The 26,184-nt window shown below is 45.8% G+C and overlaps 1 protein-coding gene across 4 annotated transcripts in view; it reads right to left on the bottom strand.

The window, feature by feature from the left end:
- Window positions 1–26,184, bottom strand: part of LOC119159444 (uncharacterized) — a 633,480-nt gene that overhangs the window by 25,850 nt on the left and 581,446 nt on the right. For 3 of the 4 annotated variants that reach the window (XM_075890909.1, XM_075890908.1, XM_075890910.1), the window contains 2 exons: window positions 12,807–12,866; window positions 10,447–10,522 (listed from right to left, as the gene is read on the bottom strand). In XM_075890909.1, coding sequence (XP_075747024.1) covers window positions 10,447–10,522; window positions 12,807–12,866 — 136 coding nt within the window. The remainder of the gene's footprint in view (window positions 1–10,446; window positions 10,523–12,806; window positions 12,867–26,184) is intronic. The other variant, XR_012894521.1, reaches the window with a different exon arrangement.

The following is a 26,184-nucleotide window of genomic DNA, read 5'->3' on the forward strand; positions in this document are numbered from 1 at the left end:
CATTAACAACCAAGTACTTAATTGCGCTCCCGAACAAATAAAATTCTTCATAAATATTGTTACGGGGAAGAATGATTTGCCGAGAGCTGGTCTTGCTAACGGCTTAAAGAGCGCACAGTCATGCAGGCCAGCGGGAGAAGCTCGAGAGTCCAACCCACAACAACCACGTTGTCGTCTTCTTCATTTGGGTGCCAATTCAGCTGTGTCGGGGCGACAGTTCCATACACGTATCATCACCCCGGCCCGTAAGGCACCGTCTCGGTGCCTGTTAATTGAGCGAGTCGGGGTTGTAGGGCTTGAGACGAGAAACGTGGACTACTTCCGTTCGGGGCGCAGCAGCTGACGACTTTGTGGTAGCGGCGATCTCGTAGGTCACAGGTGTGACCTGATGAATGACTCGGTAGGGCCCAGCGTATCGCGATAGTAGTTTCTCGCAGAGGCCAACACGTCGAGATGGGAGCCACAGGAGAACAAGAGATCCCGCAGAAAAAACGGCATCTCTATGTCGACGGTCGTAAAGGGACTTCTGTGCTGTCTGCGACGACAATAACCGAGCGCGCGCTACCGCGCGTGCCGCGAGGGCCCGGGTGATCGCATCCTGAGCGTACGAAGTGGAGGATGGGTGGTCTGATGAAAGCAGTGTGTCGAAGGGCAGTAAGGGATGACGTCCGAAGAGTAGATAAAAAGGGGAGTAGCCCGCTGTTTCATGTCGCGACGAGTTATAGGCGAAGGTTACGAACGGAAGAGCTATGTCCTAATCAGTGTGGTCGGTAGATACGTACATGGAAAGCATGTCCGTCAATGTGTGGTTTAGGCGCTCCGTAAGGCCGTTAGTCTCAGGGTGGTAAGATGTGGTGAAGTTGTGACGGGTAGCCAGGATCGGAGTAGATCATCAACCACACGAGATAGGAAGTAGCGACCACGATCTGTGAGCAGGTGAGTCGGAGCGCCATGCTGGAGAATAATGTCGTACAGCAGGAAGTCGGCAAGGTCGGTTGCGCAGCTGGTTGGTAGCGCTAGAGTGATTGCATACCGAGTGGCATAGTCTGTGGCCACTGCAATCCATTTATTTCCAGTTGTAAAAGTAGGAAAGGGACCTAGCAAGTCCAACCCCACTCGATAAAATGACTCAGCTGGGACTTCAATAGGTTGAAGTAGACCTGCAGGGGGAGTCGTAGGCTTCTTTCGGCGCTGGCAGAGGTCACAAGATGCGACGTAACGGCGAACAGAGTGGTACAGACCTTTCCAGAATACTCGTCGTCAAATGCGGTCATAAGTTCTGGAGACTCCTAGATGTCCAGAAGTTGGAGCGTCGCGGAATTGTCGCAGAACATCCTTTCGCCGGTGATGCGGTACGACGAGTAAAAGTTCCGCGCCGTCAGGGTATATGTTGCGGCGGTACAAAACGTTGTCTTGAAGCAGGTATCTGCTAAGAGAAGGGTCAGCCTAACGCGATTAAAGGCGGTCAATGAGGGTGAGCAGCGATGAATCTCGGCGCTGTTCGTCAGCCACGTTCAGAAAGTCAGTGATGGCTAAAACGCAGGCATCGGATTCCAAATCAGTGGAGCTAGGTGAATCAACGGGGTGCCGGGATAAGCAGTCAGCATCGCTGTGCAGCTTTCCAGATTTGTAAACAACCGAGAACGTGTACTCCTGTAATCGAAGTGCCCATCGACCGAGTCTTCCTGTAGGGTCCTTAAGCGTCGAGAGCCAGCAAAGCGCATGATGCTCCGTGATGACTGCGAACGGACGTCCGTATAAGTACGGACAGAATTTCTCAATAGCCCAAACGAGGGCTAAGCACTCCCGCTCAGTGATGGAATAATTTTGTTCCGCTTGCGACAAAACGCGGCTAGCGTAGGCTATCACACGGTTAGAGCCATTCTGTATCTGAGCGAGTATAGCACCAATGCCATGGCCGCTTGCATCGGTGCGAAGCTCTGTTCGAGCCGCTGGATTAAAATGAGCCAACACAGGTGGTGATGTGAGGGCGGTAATTAGCGACGCGAAGGAAGGTTCTTGGTCCCTTCCTCAAGAAAAGGTTACATTCTTTTTGAGGAGATCCGTGAGGGGCCTAGCAATATGCGCGAAGTTGAAGACAAAGTGCCGGAAGTATGAGAAGCCCAATAAAACTGCAAACTTCTTCTGTAGAACGCGGAACCGGGAATTTTCGGACTGCACGGACTTTGTCAGGGTCGGATTGAGCACCAGTGGCGTCAACAATGTGGCCGAGTAGTTTAATCTGCCGACGTCCAAATGAGCATTTCGACGAATTCAGTTGGAGACCAGCGCAATGAAAAACGTCAACAATTGCCGAGAGACGACACAGGTGGCTTTCGAAGGAGGGCGAGAAAACTATTACATCATCCAGATAGCAAAGGTAGGTCGACCATTTGAAACCACGAAGAAGTGAGTCCATCATACGTTCAAAAGTAGCCGGGGCATTGCACAACCCAAAAGGCATGACCTTGAATTTGTAAAGGCCGTCGGGCGTGATGAATGCTGTCTTCTCGTCGTCGCGGTCGTCGACCGAAATTTGCCAGTATCCGGATCGAAGGTCAAGGGACGAGAAATAGTTGGCGCCATGGAGGCAGTCGAGCACATCATCGATTCGGGTAAAGGATAAACGTCCTTCTTGGTGATCCGATTCAGGTGGCGATAGACGACGCAAAAGTGCCAGGTGTTGTCCTTTTTTTAACTAAGACCACAGGGGAGGCCCAAGGACTCGATGAAGGCTCAAAGACGTCTTTACTCAGCATTTTCTCGACCTCCGTCTGTATTACTTGGTGCTCAGCATGTGACACGCGATAAGGGCGTTTGTGGAGTGGACTGGCGTCGCCGGTGTCGATGCGGTGGATTACGGCACTTGTGCGGCCCAGAGGACGGTCGTCGACGTCAGAGATATCCAGGTAAGAAAATAGAACACCCCGGAGCGCCGCAACTTGGGAAGGTAAGAGGTCGCTGGATATCATTTCGTCGAGGAACGCCTTATTTTGCGACGTGATGACAGGTTTCGCCATGGTCTTAGTGTCAGGTGTAAAAGAGCAAATCGAACATTCATCAAGGGTGGAAAGATTGGCTAAAGTGATGCCTTGGGGAAGCACTTGGGTCGACTTAGAGAAGTTCAGAACTGGAAGTAGCACCTTGTTGTTAGCAACAACCACTATAATATGTGGTAGTGCGATGTGGTGCGTAAGGATCAAATCAATCAGGGGAGCTTCCAGATTGTCTCCATCAGGAACGGACGGGAAGGGCGACAGAGGAATGTACATAGCAGCCTGGGGCGGTAACCGTAGAGACTCCACAGATCGTAGCCGAGTGCGACTTGGAGGAGTGAAATCGGAGCACAAAGGCAATTCAATCCGTAAGATACCGGTAGAACAATCGATGAAGGCGGAGTGGGCGGATAAGAAGTCAATTCCAAGGATTACGTCGTGTGGGCAAGCATCGAGGACTGCGAAGAGAACGGAAGTGTGGTGGCACGCAACAGTAACGCGGGCAGTGCACATACCAAGCACCGATGTTCGACTTCCGTTGACAACTCGAACAGTAGAGAACATAGCTGGTGTGAGAACCTTTTTCAGGCGAGATCAAAGTGTAGAACTCATAACAGATACTTGGGCACCAGTTTCAATTAGAGCAGTAACGGCGTGGCCATCAACGAACACCCGAAGTAAATTGCGTCTTGAGTTTGTAGCCGGTTGAGTGTTTTCGTTCCAAGTCGTCAATGCAGTGCCACCCCCAGGAGCTGCACTCGCCAGTTTCCCGGGGAATGACCAGAATAAGTCGGTGACGGAGAGTGGCGGCGTTGACGGGAGCGTGACGGCCGACCATGAGGTGACGGCGAGCGGCTAGACCAGTTTCTTTGGGTGACGACGTCAGCGTAGGACGGTTCGGAGCGTGGAAATGAATGGCGAGCTGAAGGGTCCAGAATATGGTCATCCGGAACACCGGGTTGCGAATAGTGTCCACGGTTCTGACGGTGATCGACATTACGAAAGCTTAGCCGGAAATACCACCTGTTGCGGCAATGGCAGGAGATGTGCCCAACACGGGAGCAAGAAAAGCAGATGGGTCGATCATCGTGCGTGCGCCACTCAGATGGATTTTGGTAGCGTGGTGGAAACCGAGGAGTCAAAGCTGCCGCAGCGACAAGTGGAGCACAGTGGTGGTCAGCGTTGTGGACGGGAGTGCTCATGGGCCGCGGCATAAGTCTGGCGGGCTGGGGAACCTGGACGCCCAGGTTAGCAAACTCCTGACGTACGACGGCTTGAGTAAGCGAGACTGTTGCCCAGTTGTCTTGCGCAGGGGGCTGATAGGAAGTGGGTGCCGTGGCTTCCAGCTCCTGGCGAACAATCCTTGCGATATTGGCAGGAGGCGCAAGTGAACGGGGCGCTGCAGAATCCTCGCAAGACGAAGTCGCAGCAGTGTTTGGTAGTCTCGCGATGTGGTGGGTGATTTGCCTGCTTTTAGCTTGCTAAAATTGCCGGCATTCAGATATGATGGAGTCGACAGTGGTGCAGTTCTTGCACATTAGTATGTTGAAAGCATCATCAGCAATGCCTTTCAACACGTTGCTGATCTTGTCCGCCTCGGACATGTTTTTGTCAGTCTTCCGGCACAGTGCCAGTACGTCTCGGATGTACGTGACGTGCGACTCCGTCGATGATTGAACACGCGACGCGAGTTCTTGCCTGGCTGCCATCTGACGAGCAACTGACCGACCGAACAAATCGCGAAGCTTTTGCTTGCATGTGTCCTAGCTGGTTAATTCTTCTTCATGCGTTTCATACCAGGCGCGTGCCGTACCCCGTAGGTAGAATAGAATGTTTGCCAGCATAAGCGTTTCGTCCCACCTGTAGTGCTTGCTGACCCGCTCGAATAATGTGAGCCATTCTTCGACGTCCGCGCTGTTCGTCCCGGAAAACGTGCCAGGGTCGAGAAGATGGGGAGGGGGGGGGGAATCACAGGTGATGGAGCCGGCGCGGATGGCGAGGCCTGAGTGCCAGTTTCAGGCATCGCGGCTGAACAAAGCTGGCGTCCACTGCGGAGTTCCAGAGCCGGGTTGTGTGAAGACCCAGTACCTCCACCAAAAGATGTTACGGGGAAGATTTATTCACCGAGAGCTGGTCTTGCTAACGGCTTAAAGAGCGCACAGTCATGCAGGCCAACGGGAGAAGCTCGAAAGTTCAACCCACAACAACCAAGTTGTCGTCTTCTTCATTTAGGTGCCAATTCAGCTGTGTCGGGGTGACAGTTCCATACACGTATCAATATCATCCAATACAGGAAAGGGATGAGCGCCTAAGAAAAGTGTTTTTCGAAGGACCAAATGTCGTGTACAGCCGCAGTAGGACTTTTAAGGACATGTTGGTGTATGCGAAAGTCAATTCTCATTTTGTTACCCTGATAACGTCAAGCTCCCGTTCAAAATGCAAAACTTGCAAACACCCTCAAGATGGCATGAACGTTAAAAGCACCGGGAGTGATCATATACATCATATAAATCCTAGTATTACCTGGATTTGTGAAAATGTTATCTACACGATCGAATGTTTATGTTGTCGTTTACAGTACATTGACGAAACAAGATAGCCTGGTAACGTAAGATTAAACAGTGATCACGCGGACACGGCCAAGAAATTACCGAAAAGAGTGGCACAGCATTTGAGTGTAGCAGCGCAAACCATTGATGATCTAAAACTCTAAATACTCGAATTCGCAAGAGATAGAAAGTAAACAGAGACGTACATTACTCCGAAGTTTGTTTCATTTCTGCTGGAAGGTTTAAACGTTTCTAAACGGGCTCTTGAATCTATTCAATGTGATACATGCACCAGAGAAAGTGTGTGTGAGAGAGAGAAAGGTTGAGTGATAGGCAGGGAGGCTAACCAGAAGAAAATATCCGGTTTGGTACTCTTTACCGAAGAAAGAAAACTGGGTATGAAAAGATAAGTAGCGGGAAAGGAGAGAAAGCGGTGGGTAAAGAAAAAATGAAAACGAACACACACTCAGGCACGTGAGTTTCACAGTCGTTTTATGAGTCTGGTTGACCGCAAAAACTTCATCAAGACCTTCGTTTAGGATTTGAAAACCTGCCATTGTTAACTTCTTACAACCTGTTCAACAACCGCGATGAGCTACATGTGTGCCACCTAGCCTGCTCGCCACTTTCTTTTTTTTTCATGAAATACGTCTTTCTGTTTTATTCAAACGATTCATTACAGAACCCCCTCCCCCGCTCTCTCACACTCGTGTATCTAATGTTGCCCCTCCTCTTTCTTTCTGAGATTGAGGGAGAGGATACGAAGCGTAGACACGCAAACGCTAAAGAAATCGGTTGTTCTAGCCTTGAGGAAGACAACACCGCTTATCAAAACGTTGGCTCAACATAACCCTTGTTTACAGATTTTTCAAAGTCGGCACCATTTAGTATTCTCACCAACTTCCTAGCTAAGTAAAAAAATGAGTGTTATGACCAGTCTTTGTAATTGATGAACAAATAAAATATTTTGGAAAAAAACACCTACTGAAAGCTAGCCAGTAAATAGCCATAGCACCCACTGGATGTCTCTGTGGTGAAAGGGGTCTAAAAGAAGTTTCTGTGGCACAAAGTTGGCACCAACGACGACCCTGATGAGAAGTGTGGCGGTGCACAGAGCAGCTTAGCAGTCTTGAAAATTTCCGATGAAGTTGATGTCCACGTGTCGAGTTCTTTTACGCATAGGCAAATTAAGACATCGTTTAGTTAAGCCTTTTAGTCTGCCGCGTGCGACAAGAAACACCTGTAAGAGTTCCGCGTGCCTAAGTGAACGGCGAAGGTCTTTAGCGGTGGTGAGTTGAGAGCCTCCTGCAAGTTGAAGATGAGTTTTTTTTTTTTGCTGAAACGTCGTTGCTGAGGAAGTGGACGGAAGAAGTGCCCAGCATTTCTTTTGAACGTTGACGAGTGGACCATGGTTATCGATGCGGTGGAAAGGGAGATGACGGTGCTTGTGATGTTCTTCACCGTTACGCGAAAAGAGCAGTATGTTATGAAGGTAGTCAAAGCGCAAGCCGAGAAAATGGTCAACTTCGTCAATAAAGCACTGACAAGTTTTTCCGGCGTTCCTGAGGCCAAAGGTCATGAAGGGAAACCCTAACAAGCGAAAGGGGGTAGCGATTGTGTTTTTCACGACGTCATGAGCATTGACGGGAATCAGCATGCGTGTTTTCCCAAATTTTAGTATGAAGAAGACGTGGCAACCGTGTATGCGAAGAACGGAGTCTTTTAAGTGGTGTGCAGGGTACCGAAGAGATGGTGCGCGCGTTGAAAGCACTAGTCCCCACGGAGCCGCCAGCCTTCGGTCTTATACTGCGATAGCAAATACACGGGCACTATAGGCTGGATTTCGCCAACAGCGTCCGCGTCGCCGTCACTTACCGTATACGCATATGTACATATATATATGAAAACGCAAGAGAGAAAAAAATCTGTAAAAACTCTGGTGAGCAGAATTGAACGTGGAACCTCTGAGTCGTGAATGCGAGGCGTTAACCACTAAGCCACCGAGATGCATGTCCTTTAACGTTCAAACTGCAAGCTATTTATATCTACCACTTACCGCTGGTTAAGGGCATTTCGGTGGGAACTATCGAGTTTTCAGCATTACCAGCAAGATGACGCAATGAGTGCTTGGCGGCGTGTGCTGTCATTTCCCACGCGTGCTTTGCACCGGAAAGAGAAGGTGAACGCTCGCTTGCGCGCCCTTACTTCGTAGTTGGGAGGATGGTACGTCTTGGATGGCCTGTGGCTTTCACCGGAATCATTCTGTTGTAGTTACCAGGCCCAAAAACGTCCCTGCAATCGTTTCGCAGTCCTAGTTTGAGAAAAGAGTGTGCTTTTTCAGACAGCAATTTTACAACGGAGATGCGTATTCGCATCTCAGTTGTAAAATCACTTGATTGTGAGCTGTTTCACTGCACTGAGCTCGAATTCATGGGTAGCAGCAAATGTCGGAACCGCTGTCTTCAAGAAACCACTGCTTCGTGATTTGGCCCGTAAGAAAGATGTGGCGGCCTCAAATTTGGCAGCGTGCAGCTGCATCTACTAGAAGTCATTGGCGTTTCTCTCATTACCAGCGAACAGGGCATTCTGCATTGCACGGCTTTGTACCTAAAAGAACGATGGTAATAACGCCGTTCGTTGTCATCAGGCTAGTACAATGAGGTGGTGTTACGGTAATGGCTTTCAAAGTGCGTCAAAAGACTTTATATAAGCGTATTGGAATAGACGTGAGCTGCTGATCGATGTCTTCGATACGTTGTTCAAGCGCTGTGGTATTCAACGGTGCGTCAAGAGCCTGGATGGTGGGTGATAGCTGTAGCAAGGATACCTCAATGACGTGATTGGTGATGTCGGTACCTTCGTCGAGAAGTAGCCTATCCTGACCCTGAAGACTGGCTCTGATAGGTGGCAGAAGTCGGAGTCTAACCACTTGCGGGAAATAGTCCTGGATTTTCATGTCACCCGCTGTGAGCGCGTGGTTTTTGTGCAAGAACTGCGAAGCTTTGCGCTCAGCAAGTTCCGAGGACATCAGTTTTTATACTTTCTGGTTTTTTAGTAGGAAGAGTGGCGGTGAGTTCCGTTTTCGGGTGGTTGCAAAAATTGGTCGTTTGTAGCTAGGCAAGAATATCCCGAACCTCATTGGCGTAGCGTACGTCCAGGTGAGCGACGACGCAATCGTAGCGGGTGAAGTCTTGTGTCACGTGCACAAGAGAGAACTGAGGCTTTACGCGGATGAACCATACCACGAGCAAGTCCCACCAAAGCGGTGGACGCTTGATAGCGACACGCCAGATGTCGTATACAGCAAGGTTTGAGGTGCCTTTAGCAGGCCTTCTGGACTCTCCAGTGAAGCCAACAAGCGAGTCGCGGAGGTGTTTCGGGCATGCTGCTGTTGAAGTTGTTGCACTTGCTGGTGAATAGCGGCTAGGGCTTCGAGGTTAGTCACGGCGGTGCGATTAGTTCAGTTACCGTGTCAGCAGATGGGTAGCAGCTTGAATTTGTAGGCACCACTAGTGGCTCATTTCTTCAATTACGCCATGGGATGCTGTCCTTATCAGACATGCAGTTTGGCGTGTTGGCGTGTCACGCTGAGTATTTTATGAGGAGGTGGAGGCTGCGCATGCCTAAAGTGTGTCGCTACAACCCTGTTTGGGCTTCAGTTTGCGAAGTGTGTTCCGGACACCATTCTTTTACCCTCATTTTAAAATTGCCACATAGGAAACTCCTGGATAAGTGCCTCGCATCTATCTAGTATCACGGTATGTGGATCTCCATGGTACAAGACATATCATAAATTACGTAGGACGGCGAAGTCGATAAATGCGCGTTACTAAATTGTTAATAAATTGTGGCAGTGTTCGTGACGAACGCTGTTGAAGCGCAGACGTGATAAGCCGGTCAACTTCGTTACACGATGTACTCATGCACTCACATTGCTCCATGCGCTGTCTCTTGAATGGGTAATTTGCTTCTCAAACACTCACGTTCGTAGCTTGAGATATGGTAAGAATTTTGTGCGCTTAACCGAATGCTGGTGGAGCGATGCCGAACTTGTGTAGGGGGCAGGTTATACTGAAAACTAGATTTTTTTGTCCCTTCTTTCAGCCAGTTTTGGTTTTTTCGTTTATCTCTGTGTGCTGTACAACGTTTTCAAGGTTCCAGCGCCTAATTTTGATGCTCCGATGAACGAAAACTGTGAAGCGCTATACACTCCCTAAGATAAATGAGCACCACCACTTTGGGCTGTAAAAAAATGTTTTCTTATCTTGTATCTGGGGACGCGCACTCATAAGCATAGGAAACGCCGAATACTCCAACCAACCTTTCTTGTATGTGAACCGTTACTCTCTTTAGTTATTCGAGATAAAGGTTAGCATCCCCATATGACGACACATAAACGCACCTGTAAATTAACTCACATGCACGACGTGATAACCAACGCCACAGTGTATCCATCTGAGTTTTTTTTAAGTGCTGGCTGAAGAAAAAGCCCGCGGACGTTCATATACTACATACCACAGATTTAAAGATGATCAAGCACTTTTGTTTTTCTCAGCAAAAACAACCAGGCGAACTTAGCATTAAACGGGTACTAGAATTTTAAGCTATATGAGATGGTGTACAAGCTTCTAGTCATCAGTTTAATGATGCAAGCAACATTAGAAAATATGCACACTACAAAGAATTTTGAAATACACGAAATTGAAACGCATACTGTTTGTAAGAACACATGTCTACTGCTAGTACGCAGTTGTAGAGTATTGCCTGCGTCTGTATTGGTATTTGTCGTTTGTATTTTCTGTTCAAGTAAGTGGGGATGCGATTTAAGCTACTCAAACAAACATATTCAACCATGTACAATAGTCCACATAAGCTTCCACATACAGCTGTCTTTTACTCACAGGAATGCGGGGAAATGTGTAGATTGTCTTCTTCTTGTTGGAACCCATGACCACTGTGACATGCACAAGTGAACGACTGCAGCAAAAACAGAGGTGTTACTTATAAAGTTTCCCTATGTTAAGGCGCAACGAGTGCTTGTGTTCGAGCATATGGTGTCTGGTGTCACAAATATAAATAGTTAGAAAAGCTTACTTAGCAACTATTTATGATGAAAAGAGCTGCCTTAATGCGGAAACAGGTAAATGTAATGGACACGTTCAACCGTCAGTAATTTTAGCTCAAACGCTTCGAAACGTGGCCTCGGCTCGCTTGGAGGGAGGTCAGCGCCGTCAAGCGTTAAAAATGATATGTTTGCTGCATCAGCTAGCGTTCCTGGTTTATGTAGTACATACGCTTATGTAGTGAATAGGCTCCTGACTTATGTAGCGCATAAGTTTTGCAGAAGGCAGCCCTAACTTCACAAGTAAGAGCATGTTTTTCACTATGTTTTGCTTCGTGACACGTGCTCGATATTCCTTCCTTAGGAGAATCTTCTGATTGCATACATGTCATGTTTCTTCTGGTAATAAATTGACTTGAAGTCAGTGCCCGTGCTCTTCATTTTAGACTGTTTCCGCTGTGTCCACGCTTTCTGCGCTGATCTTGTTTATCACACAGGGTGTGTATCCCCCACTAAAGTAGATTTAAACATAACTCACAGCTTCCAAACAGGCTACACGCGAGCACCAAAAGGACATACACAAGGAGTAGGCATTAGACACGGACGCACGCTTGTATTGGACACAAGTGCTGATTCATAAGTAACACCATCTTCTCGCGTATAATGCCCAGCTTTGGTCAAAGGCACACATGAGCGAGTGCTTGCGCTATGGCGCAGCCGCCTACAGCAGCATCAGCCGACGGATAAAAAAAGTCAGAGTTTAGCTGCAAAGGAGGAGCACTGAATGCGATAGCAATAAGTTGGAATGTAACGTTGAGAACGGATAGCCGATTGAAATATGCAGCACGCTGCTCTCTCACAAATGAACAGAAAGACAACACACACACAGGACGAGAGCTAACTAACAAAGTTTGCGACTATATGTTCAACGTGTCGTTCAAACAAAAACGGCGCTCGAAACGTAATCAGAGGTGAATATATGAATGCGAACGTACCAGTGTCCCAGTTGTTACTTAGCTGTGTTTGAAAACCACGCTTTTTTCGCAAACAAGGCCTTCCCAGCGAGTGAACCTGACCTTTGTGGCCCAAGCAAGTAATGCAATCATTCCGGTGAAACGCCAATTCACACGATTCTCCCCATCAAAGGATAAGCGGGAGTGCACAAGCATCAAACTCCCGGCCCCCGTGCGTGGGGCAAAGTAAGTGTGGAAGATAACCGCTCGTCGGCGCATCGCAATGAGCTGGATACCAAGTGCGGGCAACTGTTTTTTCTTCTTTCAGTTTCCCTATATATAGATACGTGTACATATACGATGCATGACGGCAGCATTAGCAACGGTAAAAGCCAGCCGAGACTGTCCACGCAATTGCTATCGCAGTAAGAAGTTTTGGTGGCATCGTCCTTTGCGGGACCGGAGCGGGAGCGCAATCTACCAGGGCTTGTCTTACGGCCATGAAACGTTGTTTTGTTTTGCTAACAAATGATTTGAAAAGCGCACGCACTTTCTTAATCTATCGGCTGATGGTGCGGCAGGCAGAGTATAGGCCACAAGGTCGTATGTTCCCTTTCATAAAACAATCCCATTGTGCGCGTTTCTGTGCAGTAGCTGCTACTTTGTTTTCATGTTCATGACGCACCAACTGGTTTCACAGCGAGCAATTATGCATGACTCACAATTGCACTCAATTGTGTTTTGTTTGCGGTTGCTTATAAACAAGTTCTCATTAGATATCGTTTTACTTACTTTATAAATATTTATCGTAAGATATTCTGACGTGCGAAATTGAAAGGCAAATATAAATGGCAATAATGCTGCACATAACGTCAGCATAGTTGCTCACAGTGCTAAATCAAGTGACCGCATGAATAAGCTTTAAAGAATTTCACATCATCCTTGCAGCAGAAAATGCATTTGACAGAACGGCAATATACGCAAGGCTGAGCCACTACTCATGAACACGTGCCGTTTCACTAGCTAATCACTATTCGCTTTATCTGGCAGCATTTTCATGACACTAAGAGCCTGTTTGGAAGTGTTGTTTGCCTGCCTGAAATTGCAACGTTGAAAATCACGGCAAGAATTAAAAGTGCCACGCAGGTAAGTTGTTGATAGTGTCTCCACAACCTAGAAAGTCTTACTAAGGGCTACGCGAGACTCCTTTTCTTCAAGTGGGATGGAATTAGAGAAGGCGGCTTACTTGTCTGATGCTTGGATCACATCGCCAGTCCGGAACACCAGGCCCTTGTAGCGCACCTCACTGGAAAGAATTGATGTGCACACCTATTATTCTCGGTAACGCTACGCAGCGCAGTTTACGCACAAGGATAGCCATATCCACAAAATGTGTGTTATTGAAGCTTTAGAAGACGTTCTTCTACAATGCTTTCACAAAGCGCAAAAGGGCGCACAGGCACGAAAAAGCACATAATGACACAGCATAGCCCTACTAGTGACAACGTGTTTATTTTAAAAAACCTTCTCATGCGTGATCTGAATGACCTCACGTCTTCAACTATCCTCCAGGCAGCAATAGTGCAGGAGCTGTCTGATTTTTGGAACTGAACCACTTGCTACAAGGGTTATGTGGTGTTTTCATCTAACTTGTGTCCCTGTGTCCTTCCGCGCTTCATCAAAGCTGTTCAAATGCTTAACCAACAAGCCCACATTGTAATCCTCGTCAGCAATGTATATATCGCTGAGTGTGACGAATGTGGTACATGTTAGGAACAAAATTGGTTTTGTGGTGTAGTTATTTCTACGTTCCATTGAGTCGGTGCACTGGCCTGCTGCTATGAAAAATGTATTACTAAGTGTATAAAATGGTTATTAATTTCTCCTCCCGACACTCTTTTGAAGCGGCCGTTGAATACAGCAGTAAGTTTATGAGATTCTACTCAGTGCCGTACAAGAGCTTTTTAGCTATGGAATCTGCAACGACACTTTGATCACTCTCTGGCCTGACGTCCTGTGGCTGGCGCTGTTTCTCTTATTTGCGTGGACCAACTGGCCGAAATAACCACTATAGGAAGCAATATAACCCAAAAGGAACACTTATTCAAACACCCTAAGATATCAGAATATTGCCTAACAGCATACATAATAATCATGTAGGAGCACACCAACACTCTATCACATCGCACGGGAATGCGCGGCTGACACCTAAGTGTAATATCAGAATATGAGAACTTGAATGTGTAATCGTGAAAGTAGACACAAGCGATCTTAATATCATATTCGGCGCATTTCACTGCCCCCCAGGCACAGGCGAAGCATTCTTTGATAAGCTTAATGAATTTCTTTGCATGATCCATGGTTGCTCTAGTAATATAATAGTTGGCGGTGATTTCAACGTTCCTTCAGTTATATGGGATACTGATTTTCCTGTACTGTCTTCAAATGCAGCGAAACGTTTAGTCGATATAGTTTTTTTATGATTTAACTCAACTATTTAAGCAACCAACCAGCGTACAGAATGCTACTGCTAGAAGTCTGGATTTTTTTTTCGTTAGCAACAGCATGCTGCGTCGTGTGGCAGATGGAATATCCGATCACAAATCGGTTTACATGAGCGTTAATCTCAATGAAGTTCCAAAAGGCAAGAGGGAAGAACGCGTGGTGTCTGTCTTCTCGCGCGCAAAAGACATATAAATACTGGACATATTAGACTTAAGTTTTTCTCGATTCACTTTACTTTCTTAATGTAGTACTTGTACTGTTAAGAAGCTTTGGTGTTTCTTTAAAAACCTTGTTTTGCAGTGCGTTTAATGATTTTGTGCCAGAAAAAGTGAAAATAATAAAAATGTTAGCCCATGCATTAATTATGCGAGTTGTTCGTTTTGGGCGAAAGGCAAAGAGAATAAAAAAACAGCATCGTCAAAACTCCACTCTGTCGGCCATGCATAAACTGAGCAACGTGCGCAAAAAAAATAAAAGATAGTATCAATAAAGCAAAAGATCAGTACTATTACGTCACTTTAAAAAACTTCTTGCTGTCATCCCCAGCGAAACTTTGGCAGAATTTTGCCCCAAAAAAGAAGCGTTTTCATAATATATGTGTAAATTAGGCTATCGTAACTAACCAAGAAACTATCGCAGAATCAATAACGACGTTGCTTTGTTCAGTGTTTACTGATGACGATGGGAGAAGGCTATATTAAAAAACGTTTCGTGATATCCCATCAATAAGTGAGCTTGCAATATCTGGGAAAGGAATCTTGTCTATGCCTCTTAACATAGATACCAAAAAGACGCCTGGTATTGATAGCATACCTAAAGCGTTCCTTGTGAGGTATGCTGAAAGATGCTCGAAGTTTTTGTGCATCATATTTCAGAAGTCGCTGTCACAGCGCGCACTTCCAGATGACTGGAAATTCGGAAAAAGTTGTCTCTATACCTGAATCGCCTAATACTTCTCTCGTCTCCGCCTATAGGCCGATTTCTCTGCTTTGCTCACGCACGAAGGTGTTAGAACACCTTATATTCAAGCACCTCTCAGTTTTTCTTGAGGGAAAGAAGTTAATCAATGACCAACAACACGGCTTTCGAAAAGGATTCTCAACCGTCACACAACTGTTGAAAACCGTTCATGACATTGCAGCTATTCTAGATAGGCAAGGCCAGATTGACGTGATATTCCTAGACTTCGAAAAAGCATTTGATCGCGTGTCGTATCCAAAACTTCTCGCGAAACTTAAACCTATACTGAAAAAACCATACATTGTTTCATGGATTGAGGCCTACATTTCTTATCGAAATCAAATAGTTTCTATAGATAACGGCCAGTCTGATTCACGACCGGTGAAATCGGGAATCTCTCAGGGCTCAGTCATTGAGCCACTTCTTTTTTTAGTATTTATATATGACATTTCCCATGATATCCCGATTTCTAATAAGTTATTTGCAGATGATTGCATTATTTATCAGCAAATACGTAGTACAGACGACCAGGTTCTTTTAAATGCAGCGTTGACGAAAGTATCTTCGTCATATAATAATAATATCTTCGAAAATATCTTCAAAATGAAGAATAATGAAACTAAAACGGTAGCTATGACCATTTTGTGCAAGCGGCTTCCTTTGAAACATTCACATCCCTTCACTGGTCAAAAACTATTGTTTGTTAACACTTAAAAATATTTGGGGGTTGTATAAAGTGCAAAATTTAAGTGTAATGAGCACATTGCCAACATTGAAAAGAAAGCTTTACAGCAACTAGCATTTCTAAGACGTTCTTTGCGCAAACCTACCCCAAAATTGAAAATATTGCGTTTAAAGCACTTATCCGTCTGATCCTCGAGTACTCATCTGTGGTATGGGACTTTCATAGCCAAGTAAATATTAAAACACTTGAAACTATTCAAAGAAAAGCAATCCAATTTGTATATAATCGCTATAGTGCTGTTACGTCCCCCAGTGAACTGTTAAAAAAGCTGACCTGAATACATTGCAGGCAAGACACAACACGATCGATTGAAGTACATGTTTTTACTTTACCACGACAAGCTACGCATAGACAAGCACGCGTACGTAAAAACGGTTCACCGCCGATCAACTCGTTCGAAACATCCAAAAAAAATTGAAGGCGTATTCCTGTACAACAAAAGCCTTCGAAAACTCATTTTTTTCGCATGCTGTCACTGATTGGATTGCTTTTTCTGCCAATCTGGTGAGCTGCGAAACCGTTCAGTCGTTCATGGAAAAACTTAAACACCAGCAACCCAGTTGACTTTGATCTTTCAGTGCGCTTCACCCTATATTATTCCACCACACATCCTGAACAGGCTTCCATTTATGTTCCACTTTCTATCACTTTTTTCATATGAATGCATTGTATTTTGAAATGTTAGCGATTTTTGAATCGTTATATGATGTTTGTTATTTAGTTGTGTATGAACAGATGTTTTTCTTCATTGTCTTTTTCATGTTTTCTTCTTTTTTTCTGTACGTGTACGCGTAAACCACTAAAATTGTGTAGGTAATGGCGCTTTACTTTGATGCACTAGTTTTTGATGGTGAAGCTCTGCGTGACATGTTTCCTTTCCTGTTGTATTTCTATATTTGTTTCCTTTTTTTTATCACCAACCCCTGCCTAAACCTCATGTGTAAAAGTGGCAGTACTTCTGAAATAAAGAAATAGAAATAATTGAATACGTTAGAAAAGAGTCATCAATGTCTAGCCCTAATTTCGGATGCGCGTGCTGCTCAGGGGGGCAGGAAGGATGGCGAGCGCCAGCGATGCCTTGGCATTGGGTCCTCCCCACGTTGCGTTGAGCAGTTTTTGAGAAAACCAAGTCATTTTAGAAAGTCATATTTTTCATTCTTGATGAAACTCCCAGAAGTCACTATGAGGGATGCAAATTGCCAGCTGTGGTCTTTTATAGGACCACGAGTGAAGTACGCCAATACACATTAGGAAAGATATTGCCGAACCGAAATCAGATCGCTAAGTATTCTGCGACGAAACCCGATTTCTTTTGCTTTTTAAAATCTCTTTTATCAGTTTTAATCTGATGAAACTCAAGGTTCCAAAGGAAAAAAAAGTAGGCGGCAAAATATGTTTGAATTTAGTTATCCTAACTTGTCAGCATTCTTTCCTCCGCCCGGAGTTGCTCCAAGCTACCACAGGAGTTATGGTCCCACGTAACCCTGACGTCGCCCCGCCGCGGTGGTCTAGTGGCTAAGGTACTCGGCTGCTGACCCGCAGGTCAGGGGTTCAGATCTCGGCTGCGGCGGCTGCATTTCCGATGGAGGCGGAAATGTTGTAGGCCCGTGTGCTCAGATTTGGGTGCACGTTAAAGAACCCCAGGTGGTCAAAATTTCCGGAGCCCTCCACTACGGCGTCTCTCATAATCATATGGTGGTTTTGGGACGTTAAACCCCACATATCAATCAATCAATCAACCCTGACGTCGCGGCAAGCCACGTCAACAGGGACGCGTTGGGTAGACTCCGGCCCGCAACGACTGGTGATCGGCGCTGGGATTCGAAGCTACAAGAGTAAATATTTGCCGACTCATGAGAAGCAGCTGTCTCGAGAGATGGATCAAGTATGGGTGGGTATTCAACTTTTCCTATAAGTGAACGAGGTTCTGAACGAGGGTAAATTTTTGAACTGGTGGTTACCTTGCCAAAAGATTCAGTTTCGTTGTTTCGGGAAGTAATTTTTTAAATAGTGAGTGCTCAGTACGACCATCAACTTACAGGAGCTGCAGGAGCCAGACTTGTTTCTGTTACGTAAAGAAATGGGAATCGATGCAAACGGTTTGGCAAGAGAACTTTAATCTTACGGGTAATTAAAAATTGTGGGACTGATGATGAGGAGCCGTGTAGAACATGGGCCCTCATCAGTCTAAAAATGAAAAAAAAGTAACTCAGACAGAGAAAGAGAAGGAAGAGAGGCATGAGCGTTAAGCAGAGCAAAATCGCTTAGATTAGGAGTGTAAATGAAAATACTGAACCACGAGATCCACAAAAAAAACTTGAGTAAAGGAAAAGGTTGGGCAGTTGTCCTTAAAAGTTGGTACCTAACCGTTAACTGAAAGCAGATTTTTGGTTGTATCAGAACATGCAGTCAGATATGAAATCAGGCCGTATTGGCTTGTAGTTACGATGTTTGAACGGAAGTGTGAGAAACTGTCATTTGTGGGAGACCCATGGTCTTAAATGCTACTTACGGTTATGCCCTGTGAAGCAGATGATGCTGTTGCGCGACTCAGTGAGCAGAACGTGAACAACTACGAGGTAGCTAAGGCAGAGATGTTCCGGATATTTGGGACTTCTATTTGGAGAAACTAAGAGCAGCTAAGACAGGTGTCTGAAAGCGAGGCCAGTCGCAAACTGCTTGAAATTTAGATGTGTCATAAAGCGCTAGAAGGAGAGATCGTGCCAGAGAAGTATTCTATTATGCACCAACGTAGAAAATGCTCATATTGAGGCCTTCGCCGGTCAGTACGTAGGAATGATATCGAAAGGCGGTCATAGCGTGGATGAGATTAGTGCCAGCAGCCCTAACGGGCACAGTAGGGAGGTGCAAACTTTCCTTGTGTTTCAATAGGACGTTTAAAGATCGTGAAATGTTGACATGGTCAGCGCATCGGCAGATCATAGCAAGAACGCGATGTTTAAGTAGAGCATTGATACCATCGAAGAGACCCCAGTGACAGATGTTATCAGTGTTGACACAGATAGTTTGACCTGACCGTCCGACATGGCGTAGAGCGCAAGAAGCGTCAGTGGGAGAGTAGGTGTAGCGCAAGTTCCAACGAGCTACACAGCTCTGTAAGTGGCAAGCCAGAGGGATGATGATAGGCGCATCGAGGGAAAGGCAGCTCGCAAACATCGCACAAAGCTGACCCGCAGGCCACGGGATGAAATCCCGGCTGCTGCGGCTGCATTTTCAATGGAGGCAAAAATGCTGTATGCCAATGTGGTCAGTTTTGCTACACGTAAGAGAAGCCTCGGCGGTCGAAATTTCCGGAGCTTACGCCTACGGTGCCTCTCACAATCATATTGTAGCCCCGCCGCGGTGGTCTAGTGGCTAAGGTACTCGGCTGCTGACCCACAGGTCGCGGGTTCGAATCCCGGCTGCGGCGGCTGCATTTCCGATGGAGGTGGAAATGTTGTAGGCCCGTGTGCTCAGATTTGGGTGCACGTTAAAGAACCCCAGGTGGTCGAAATTTCCGGAGCTCTCCACTACGGCGTCTCTCATAATCATATGGTGGTTTTGGGACATAAACCCCACATATCAATCAATCAATCAATAATCATATTGTGATTTTGGAACGCTTAACCTTACATATCAATCAATGAAACAAACATAGCAGAAAAAGAAAAAAGTGGAAGCGTTCGACACTGCGTGAGCCTATAGGGACAGGTCCCACACCGTCGCGAGAAAGGCCAAATGGTAGGCCACCAGACGGTTTTAGGCAACTTCATTTCTGGCGTTTGCTTAGGTGCAAATGGCCAGACAGGTGTGAAGGGAAAAAAGAGTTGCGTCTGCCCAACGAAAGGTCCAGTTCAGTTTTAGAACTTCGGGAAAGCGACCGCGACCAAAAGGTCAATGTGGAACGGGCACAGTTGCTACATACCACGTGGGAGCGAACACAAAGAGACAATAACCCAGGCTTCTCCCCTGTTTCTGGCGGCCTTGTAACACTCCTGAGGGGAGCCGGCCCAAGTGCCGAATAAGGTGTGGCAGCTGGACACATAACAAGATTCGTGCGTTTGCAGCCTCTGGCGAGCTCGAAAGTCACCAGAATGACGACCTCATCGTTTCCGATTGAAAATAATCTAGCTGAAAAAAGTAACTTCTGCAATGAGCTGTAATAACTAAAAGTAAAAAGTAAGTAATAATAAAAAGTAAGTTTGAGTAATTTTCGCACATGCGTTAGAGATGCAGAATTTTGTCATTTTAATTTTGCTGGTTGTGGTATGTGGCGTAAAGTTTTTAGAAGAAACACCGCCGAACCAAAGGCTGAAAGTAAGCGTCAGAAGTCCTTCGATCACAAGTATAAATATGTGGAAAAGGTAAAAATAGGGAAAATGTGTTATTTTTCTAGTGTTTTAAAGGGCTAGTACAATACCGTATGCCTTGACAGTCATGTGCAGATGGCGTAATGCTAATTTGAAAGCGGAAGATATTAGCATGAGGCCCAATAATTTCTTGATTTGATTATGTTTGGCGCGAAAAAATTCAGCCGTCTCTGCGCACTATTAGAATCGACAGCCAAATAGTACAAGGTTTTAGCATAAAACGAATGCACATGTGGTTTTATTTTGATCAATGTTGCACCTAGAATCAACTTTTGGTGCACACTGTGTATAACATTGTAACGCAAGAAAAAAAATTGGGAAATGTTGTGGTATCACTGCTGTGTTTTCCGCCCAGGAAAAGCTATCAATGCTATATAGGCTGCAAATAGAGTGCGATGCTCTGTGAAATACAAAACACGCTTTGTTCATTTTGCTATTGCTATTGGTGTCATGTATCTTCCGCTATGGTGCGGAAGATTCACATAGAAGAAACCGGAAGGGGCCTGATTGACCGTTTATGATAGCACAATATTAGTGTGCACAATGTGGTTCAAGGACACCTCGCGGCTGCGCGCCCATCTTTGAGCGTTGCGAGGTAATAGGCAAGCGCCACTGGCATGTCACGCTTGAGATAATTAAATCTATCACATAAGTAAGTTTGACGCTACATGTGTAAGCTCCGCATCAGTTGCGCTATTGAAAAAAAGTATTGCGTATCTCGATCATTTTTAAGCTGTGTGTTCGTTTCGAGCTCAATCAACAAGTGGCAAGAATTTTTCTGACGTTCTATAGCAGTGGTTGTACACTGCACCCTTCTACGCATTGGCATTTCCTTTGTTTCACCTATACATGTAGACCACTCCCCTGATAGATCAATGCTGAAAGTCAGCGCTTTTTTCTATCCTTGTTTTTTGCTGCCGTATATAGGCTGTAACTACTTCAAGGTAGCGCTCTTCGTATATTCAGTTATTTCCTATACACTTGCTTAAGTTTCCATGCTTCCTAGCGATGAGCATTTAGACGAACTGTGAGCGATTATTTCTTTGGGTAATGCTGCCGTTTATGTGGAACGCTGTAGAAGTGAGCGTAATTGAAGCGCTCAAGAAAGCCTAGTGGTTTTACTCAGAGGCGCTAGCATAGGCAAGCATCTTTAACCGAACGAACTAGCTAGAAGGCATTCGGATCCTCGCTGCGGCGGCTGCATTTCCGATGGAGGCGCAAATGTTGTAGGCCCGTGTGCTCAGATTTGGGTGCACGTTAAAAAACCCAAGGTGGTCTAAATTTTCGGAGCCCTCTACTACGGCGTCTCTCATTATCATATGGTGGTTTTGGGACGTTAAACCCCACATATCAATCAATTAGCTAGAAGGCAGTGTTTGTCCCCTGTGCTTTGTTGTTTCACTTTGAAGAACAAGCAATCGTGTGACCAGGTGAGCGGTGAATAAGTTTCATCCAATACAGTGCTGATGAATGGAGTAAAAAAAAAGCGACGGGGCGAATGATTAAACTCCCACCCTCCAATTACTTGGTTAAGCTTTCCCAAAACGCTGCAAATCGTGGGCAGTTTAGGTCACAACGTAGTTCTGGGTTTTAGAAGTGCTGGTGAGCTCATTGTCTCAGTGGTAGACGAAGTTTGGCAGCCATTGATAAAGACAGGCGTTAGGACAACTGTAGCACTCACTGTTTCTGAGTTTGTTCAGCCTTCGCAAGCTCTGGAGTGCTATGCTGCATTGGCCGAGTTTCACGAAATTCGGCATCTTGCAGAGCTCTGGCGACACCCTCTTATGAACAAGCCAATAGTACGAAAAAGTCGAATCCACACCACAGCGAACTGCGTTTCATCGGTTACGATGAAGCCAGTCATGGAGTCAAGGACGGTCGGCTAAGTTGGGCGGTGTTTTCAAACTAGAGGCGTCTTCTTTCATTTGTTTGTCGTTCCACTTAGTGCAGAAGTGCAGCTACGCAATAAAAGTGTCGGAAACAGTTTGTGATGGCAATTTTTAGAGGCAAGGGGTGTTTAAATTAATTTTCAAGCTTTTATTGCCTGCACACATGTCTGTTTTAGAATAATAAGCATGGTGGCCTCTGAGATCAGTTTTGGCTGAGCATCTTACAACATCACAATCGCAGCTAAACCCGAGGCCGCGTGTTAATAATCATAATCAGCCTGAACATTCTCATGCGCTGCTCAACCGGTGAGCATCGTCTTTGTTGTCATTGCCAGCTACAACCCGAGCATGTGCGCTTGGTTAATTAGCTATTAGAGGCGACGCTTCTAAAGCCATGGGTGTGTCCCACTTAGCTCGTGGGACGTGACCGCTTAGTTAACGGCTCTCTCAGCACGGATGGACGGACAGACAGCCAAACAGACATACAGACAGACGAACGACGGACAGGCAGACAGACGGACGGGCGGACAGACAGACAAACAGACAGACGTACGGATAGATACACAGACTGACTTGAAAGGCAGACTCACAGTTTATACTGATAAACCTTCCAAAGCTTCGCCCCACTCATCATCACTCACTCCGTGTATACACCGTGTATACACCATACACCAAACTCGGCTGCCAAAGAAGCTCGGACCATCCTGCATTGCACGCCTGGACCGATGCTCTCCGCGCAACAGATTCGATGAAAGCGGTCAGAAAGAAAAAAATTAGCAGATCCTACGTGCAGTAGAAATCGATGATATGCGAAGCACGAATGAGAAATTTTGATGTTTCACTTTAAAATTACAACAACGTTACAAGGTAGCGGTAAATGATGCTGCACATGACTTCCGCGTCATGATTATTATGTTTACATGTGTCGTTTACCTTCGTCATCTATTCCCGTCACGTGATACCAAATTTAGTATGTGTGGAGCTAGCGAAACGGCCGCAAGCACGCTGTGAGTGTGGTATGTTGTCATGTTCTTACATGACACGCGTGTCAGGATTATCATGTTTGCACCAATCATATATTAAGTCATCCATTGACGTCACGTAACACCGAATTTGGTATATGCGGAGCTAGCGAAATGGCCGCAAGCGCATCACGAAGAGCCCAATATACTCCAGTGTAGCGTTGACGCACGCGAACGCTGGGCACAGTGACGCTACGTTAGCAAAACGCGAGCACTCTATATTCTGACACCAGGCGCGACCAGCGTCCGTCGACGCGGCCTGACGGCGACCGGAGCGCAAGGCGACATGCTGCATTTCGCGTCGATGGGTTACACAGACAACACTGCGTCTTCCTCTTTTCGTGCTGAAGGGACGTTGGAAGCGCTGAAACGCGCATGCGTCAAAGCAACGAAGCCCTGCGCGCACCTGCGTGCACCTGCGAGTATATGGCAGGACTGGCGCCTGGCATTGCAACGCCGGGCGCACACGCACCGCTTTACGCCGAAATGTATTGGCGACTTGACTGTTGCATGTAGTCATGTTCTAACATGACATGCGTCTCATGATTATTATGTTGGTACCGGTCACATACATTCGCAATTCATTGGCATCACGTAATACCAAATTTGGTATATGTGACGAGCGCATATGTGACGAGTGCCACGAGCGCATCATGCGTGTGGAATGTAGACAAGTTGTTACATGACAGGCATGTCGTGGTTATCATGTTCGGATGTGTAATTTACCAAAGTCGTCCATTCGCGTCGCAAGATACCGCGTTTGGTACATGTAAAGCTAGCAAAATGGCGGCGAGCGCATCATGAACGTAGCATGTATTCATGTTGTTACATGGCATGCATCTTATGATTATCATGTTTGCACTGATCACATACCTTCATCATCCGTTGGCGTCGCGTAATACCAAATTTTGCATATGTGAGTCTACCGACACGGCCGCCAGTGCATCATGATTGCGGCAGGTAGTCCTGTTCTTACATGACACGCAACTCTTGATATCATGTTTGTACCAGTCACACGCCTTCGTTATTCATTCACGTACCGTAATACCAAATTTGGTGTAATTGACGCTAGCGAAACGTCCGTGTGCCTATCATGAGCGTGGTATGTGGTCGTGTTGTTACATGACACGCATGTCATGATTTTTATGTTAGGTTTCATCACTTGTGTTCGCCGTGCAATCGTGTCATACCATACCAGTTTCGCAACATGCCGCGTGAACGAAACCATCGCAAGAACTGCAGAACTATGACATGTAAATCATGACATACTTGTCTTGATTTCCATGTTGTGAGTAGTGAAATATGTTTTTCATACAGTCATATTATGCCATATTAAGTTTGGTATTGATACCGTTATCGAAACTACCGGTAGAGTTAAAAATCGTAGATAGATAGATAGATAGATAGATAGTTAGATAGATAGATAGATAGATAGATAGATAGATAGATAGATAGATAGATAGATAGATAGATAGATAGATAGATAGATAGATAGATAGATAGATAGATAGATAGATAGATAGATAGATAGATACGCTCAAAATCGCCGAAGTTGGGCAGAGAAATGCTTGGCATTTAAAAGAGGAAGCAGCTTTCTTAAGCCAGCAGGCAGTGATTACATCTGAGAGTTTCATGAAGCGTGAAACTTGGGCAAATTGGTAGGACATAACTGAGTATAAGAATGGCGCAACTTAAAAGTAGTTACAGTGTAACTACAGAAGCCCAAAAAAAGAGGACAAATGAGGACATTGGGCAATCCAGACGGTGCTTGAATGACCGTTGAAGAGAGCACAATAATAATGCGCACAACGCGGTTCAAGGACAGACACCTCAAAATCTACTGCTGAGACTGCGGCCGCATGCCCTTCTTTGAGCCTTGCGAGGTATTAGGCAAGCACCACTCGCAGGGCATGCGTAAGATAATTGAAGCATATCAGATAAGCAAGTTTCAAGGTACATGTGTAAGTTCCCTCTCAGTTGCGCTATTGCAGAAAGAGATTGCGTTACTCGATCATCTTTAGGCCATGTATTTGTTCAATCAAAAAAAGAGAAGTGTTTTGCTGACACTGTTTCAAAGTGGTTCTAAACTGCACCCTTCTACGCATGCTCATTCTCTTCTATTTGCGCCTGTATATGTACACCACTCCGCTATTGAATCATTATCCAAAGTCAGTGCTCTTTTCCCTCCGCATTTTTTTTGCTTCTGTAGTTACACTGTAAGTACTTTGAAGTAGCGCTGTTCGTATATTCAGGGAGATGCATGGTCCAGTGTGATGCTAGCGATCGAGGCCCAGCTGCTGTTCCATGTCAGAAAGATGACGATGGTAATGAATATACCAAGCTCTGCTTCAGCTAGAAATTTAGCTCTTCTGAGATGACGTACTGTGCTTCAGAAATGGGTGCGCTTCCATTATGTGGGCTATTCATAAGAGGCAGTGTTATGTAGGAGGTATAAAATATACAGTAGAAACAGGCTATTGTCCTCTTACCGGGCTACAAATCACGACATCGAAGAGCAGTCACCTTTTGAAATAGAGCTTGAATCTTGAGCAATTACATTTTGACACCAGGTATAGGAAGAGCACATCAAACAGAAATGGTGACGCACTAAGCAATCCAGGGGTGCCCTAGATGTCTCAAAACTGATGTGTTAGTTTTTTCTGCAACTTATTGTGGGAATGTGTAATGTAACATGCTTGACTTCTCAGAATAAGCGAGTCCTCATAGTTGCGAGTGTGAGCTTTCTCGTATGAGATTTTTCGTCTACAACTAATGAAAGCTTGTTTGCCATATCTTTTCCGGCTTGGTTTGTTCGGAAGGGACCGAGTGCTTGTTTGTGCATGTGGTCGAGTTCGACAGATACCGCCGAAGCGTTCGGCTATTAAACAGACCATGTGACAAGCGAAGGCTAGTTCCTGTCATTCAACTGCGGAGACTTGTCCCTTCATGCAGCAGTAGTGACTGTTACCTCCGTGACTTATCTGGCGAGAGGAAGGCTGTTCTCACTTTTGTTCATCACCGATGTGCTGGTAATGAGAAGCATAACCGGGGCTCATTGCCATGACCTCAAACCCCAGTGTCTTTCTCTAAGAACCAGCGTGAAGTGGCGGGAAGCACTAAAAGCATACGACCG

This window comes from Rhipicephalus microplus, chromosome 3 (genome assembly GCF_043290135.1).
Source record: "Rhipicephalus microplus isolate Deutch F79 chromosome 3, USDA_Rmic, whole genome shotgun sequence".
Lineage (NCBI taxonomy): Eukaryota > Metazoa > Arthropoda > Arachnida > Ixodida > Ixodidae > Rhipicephalus > Rhipicephalus microplus.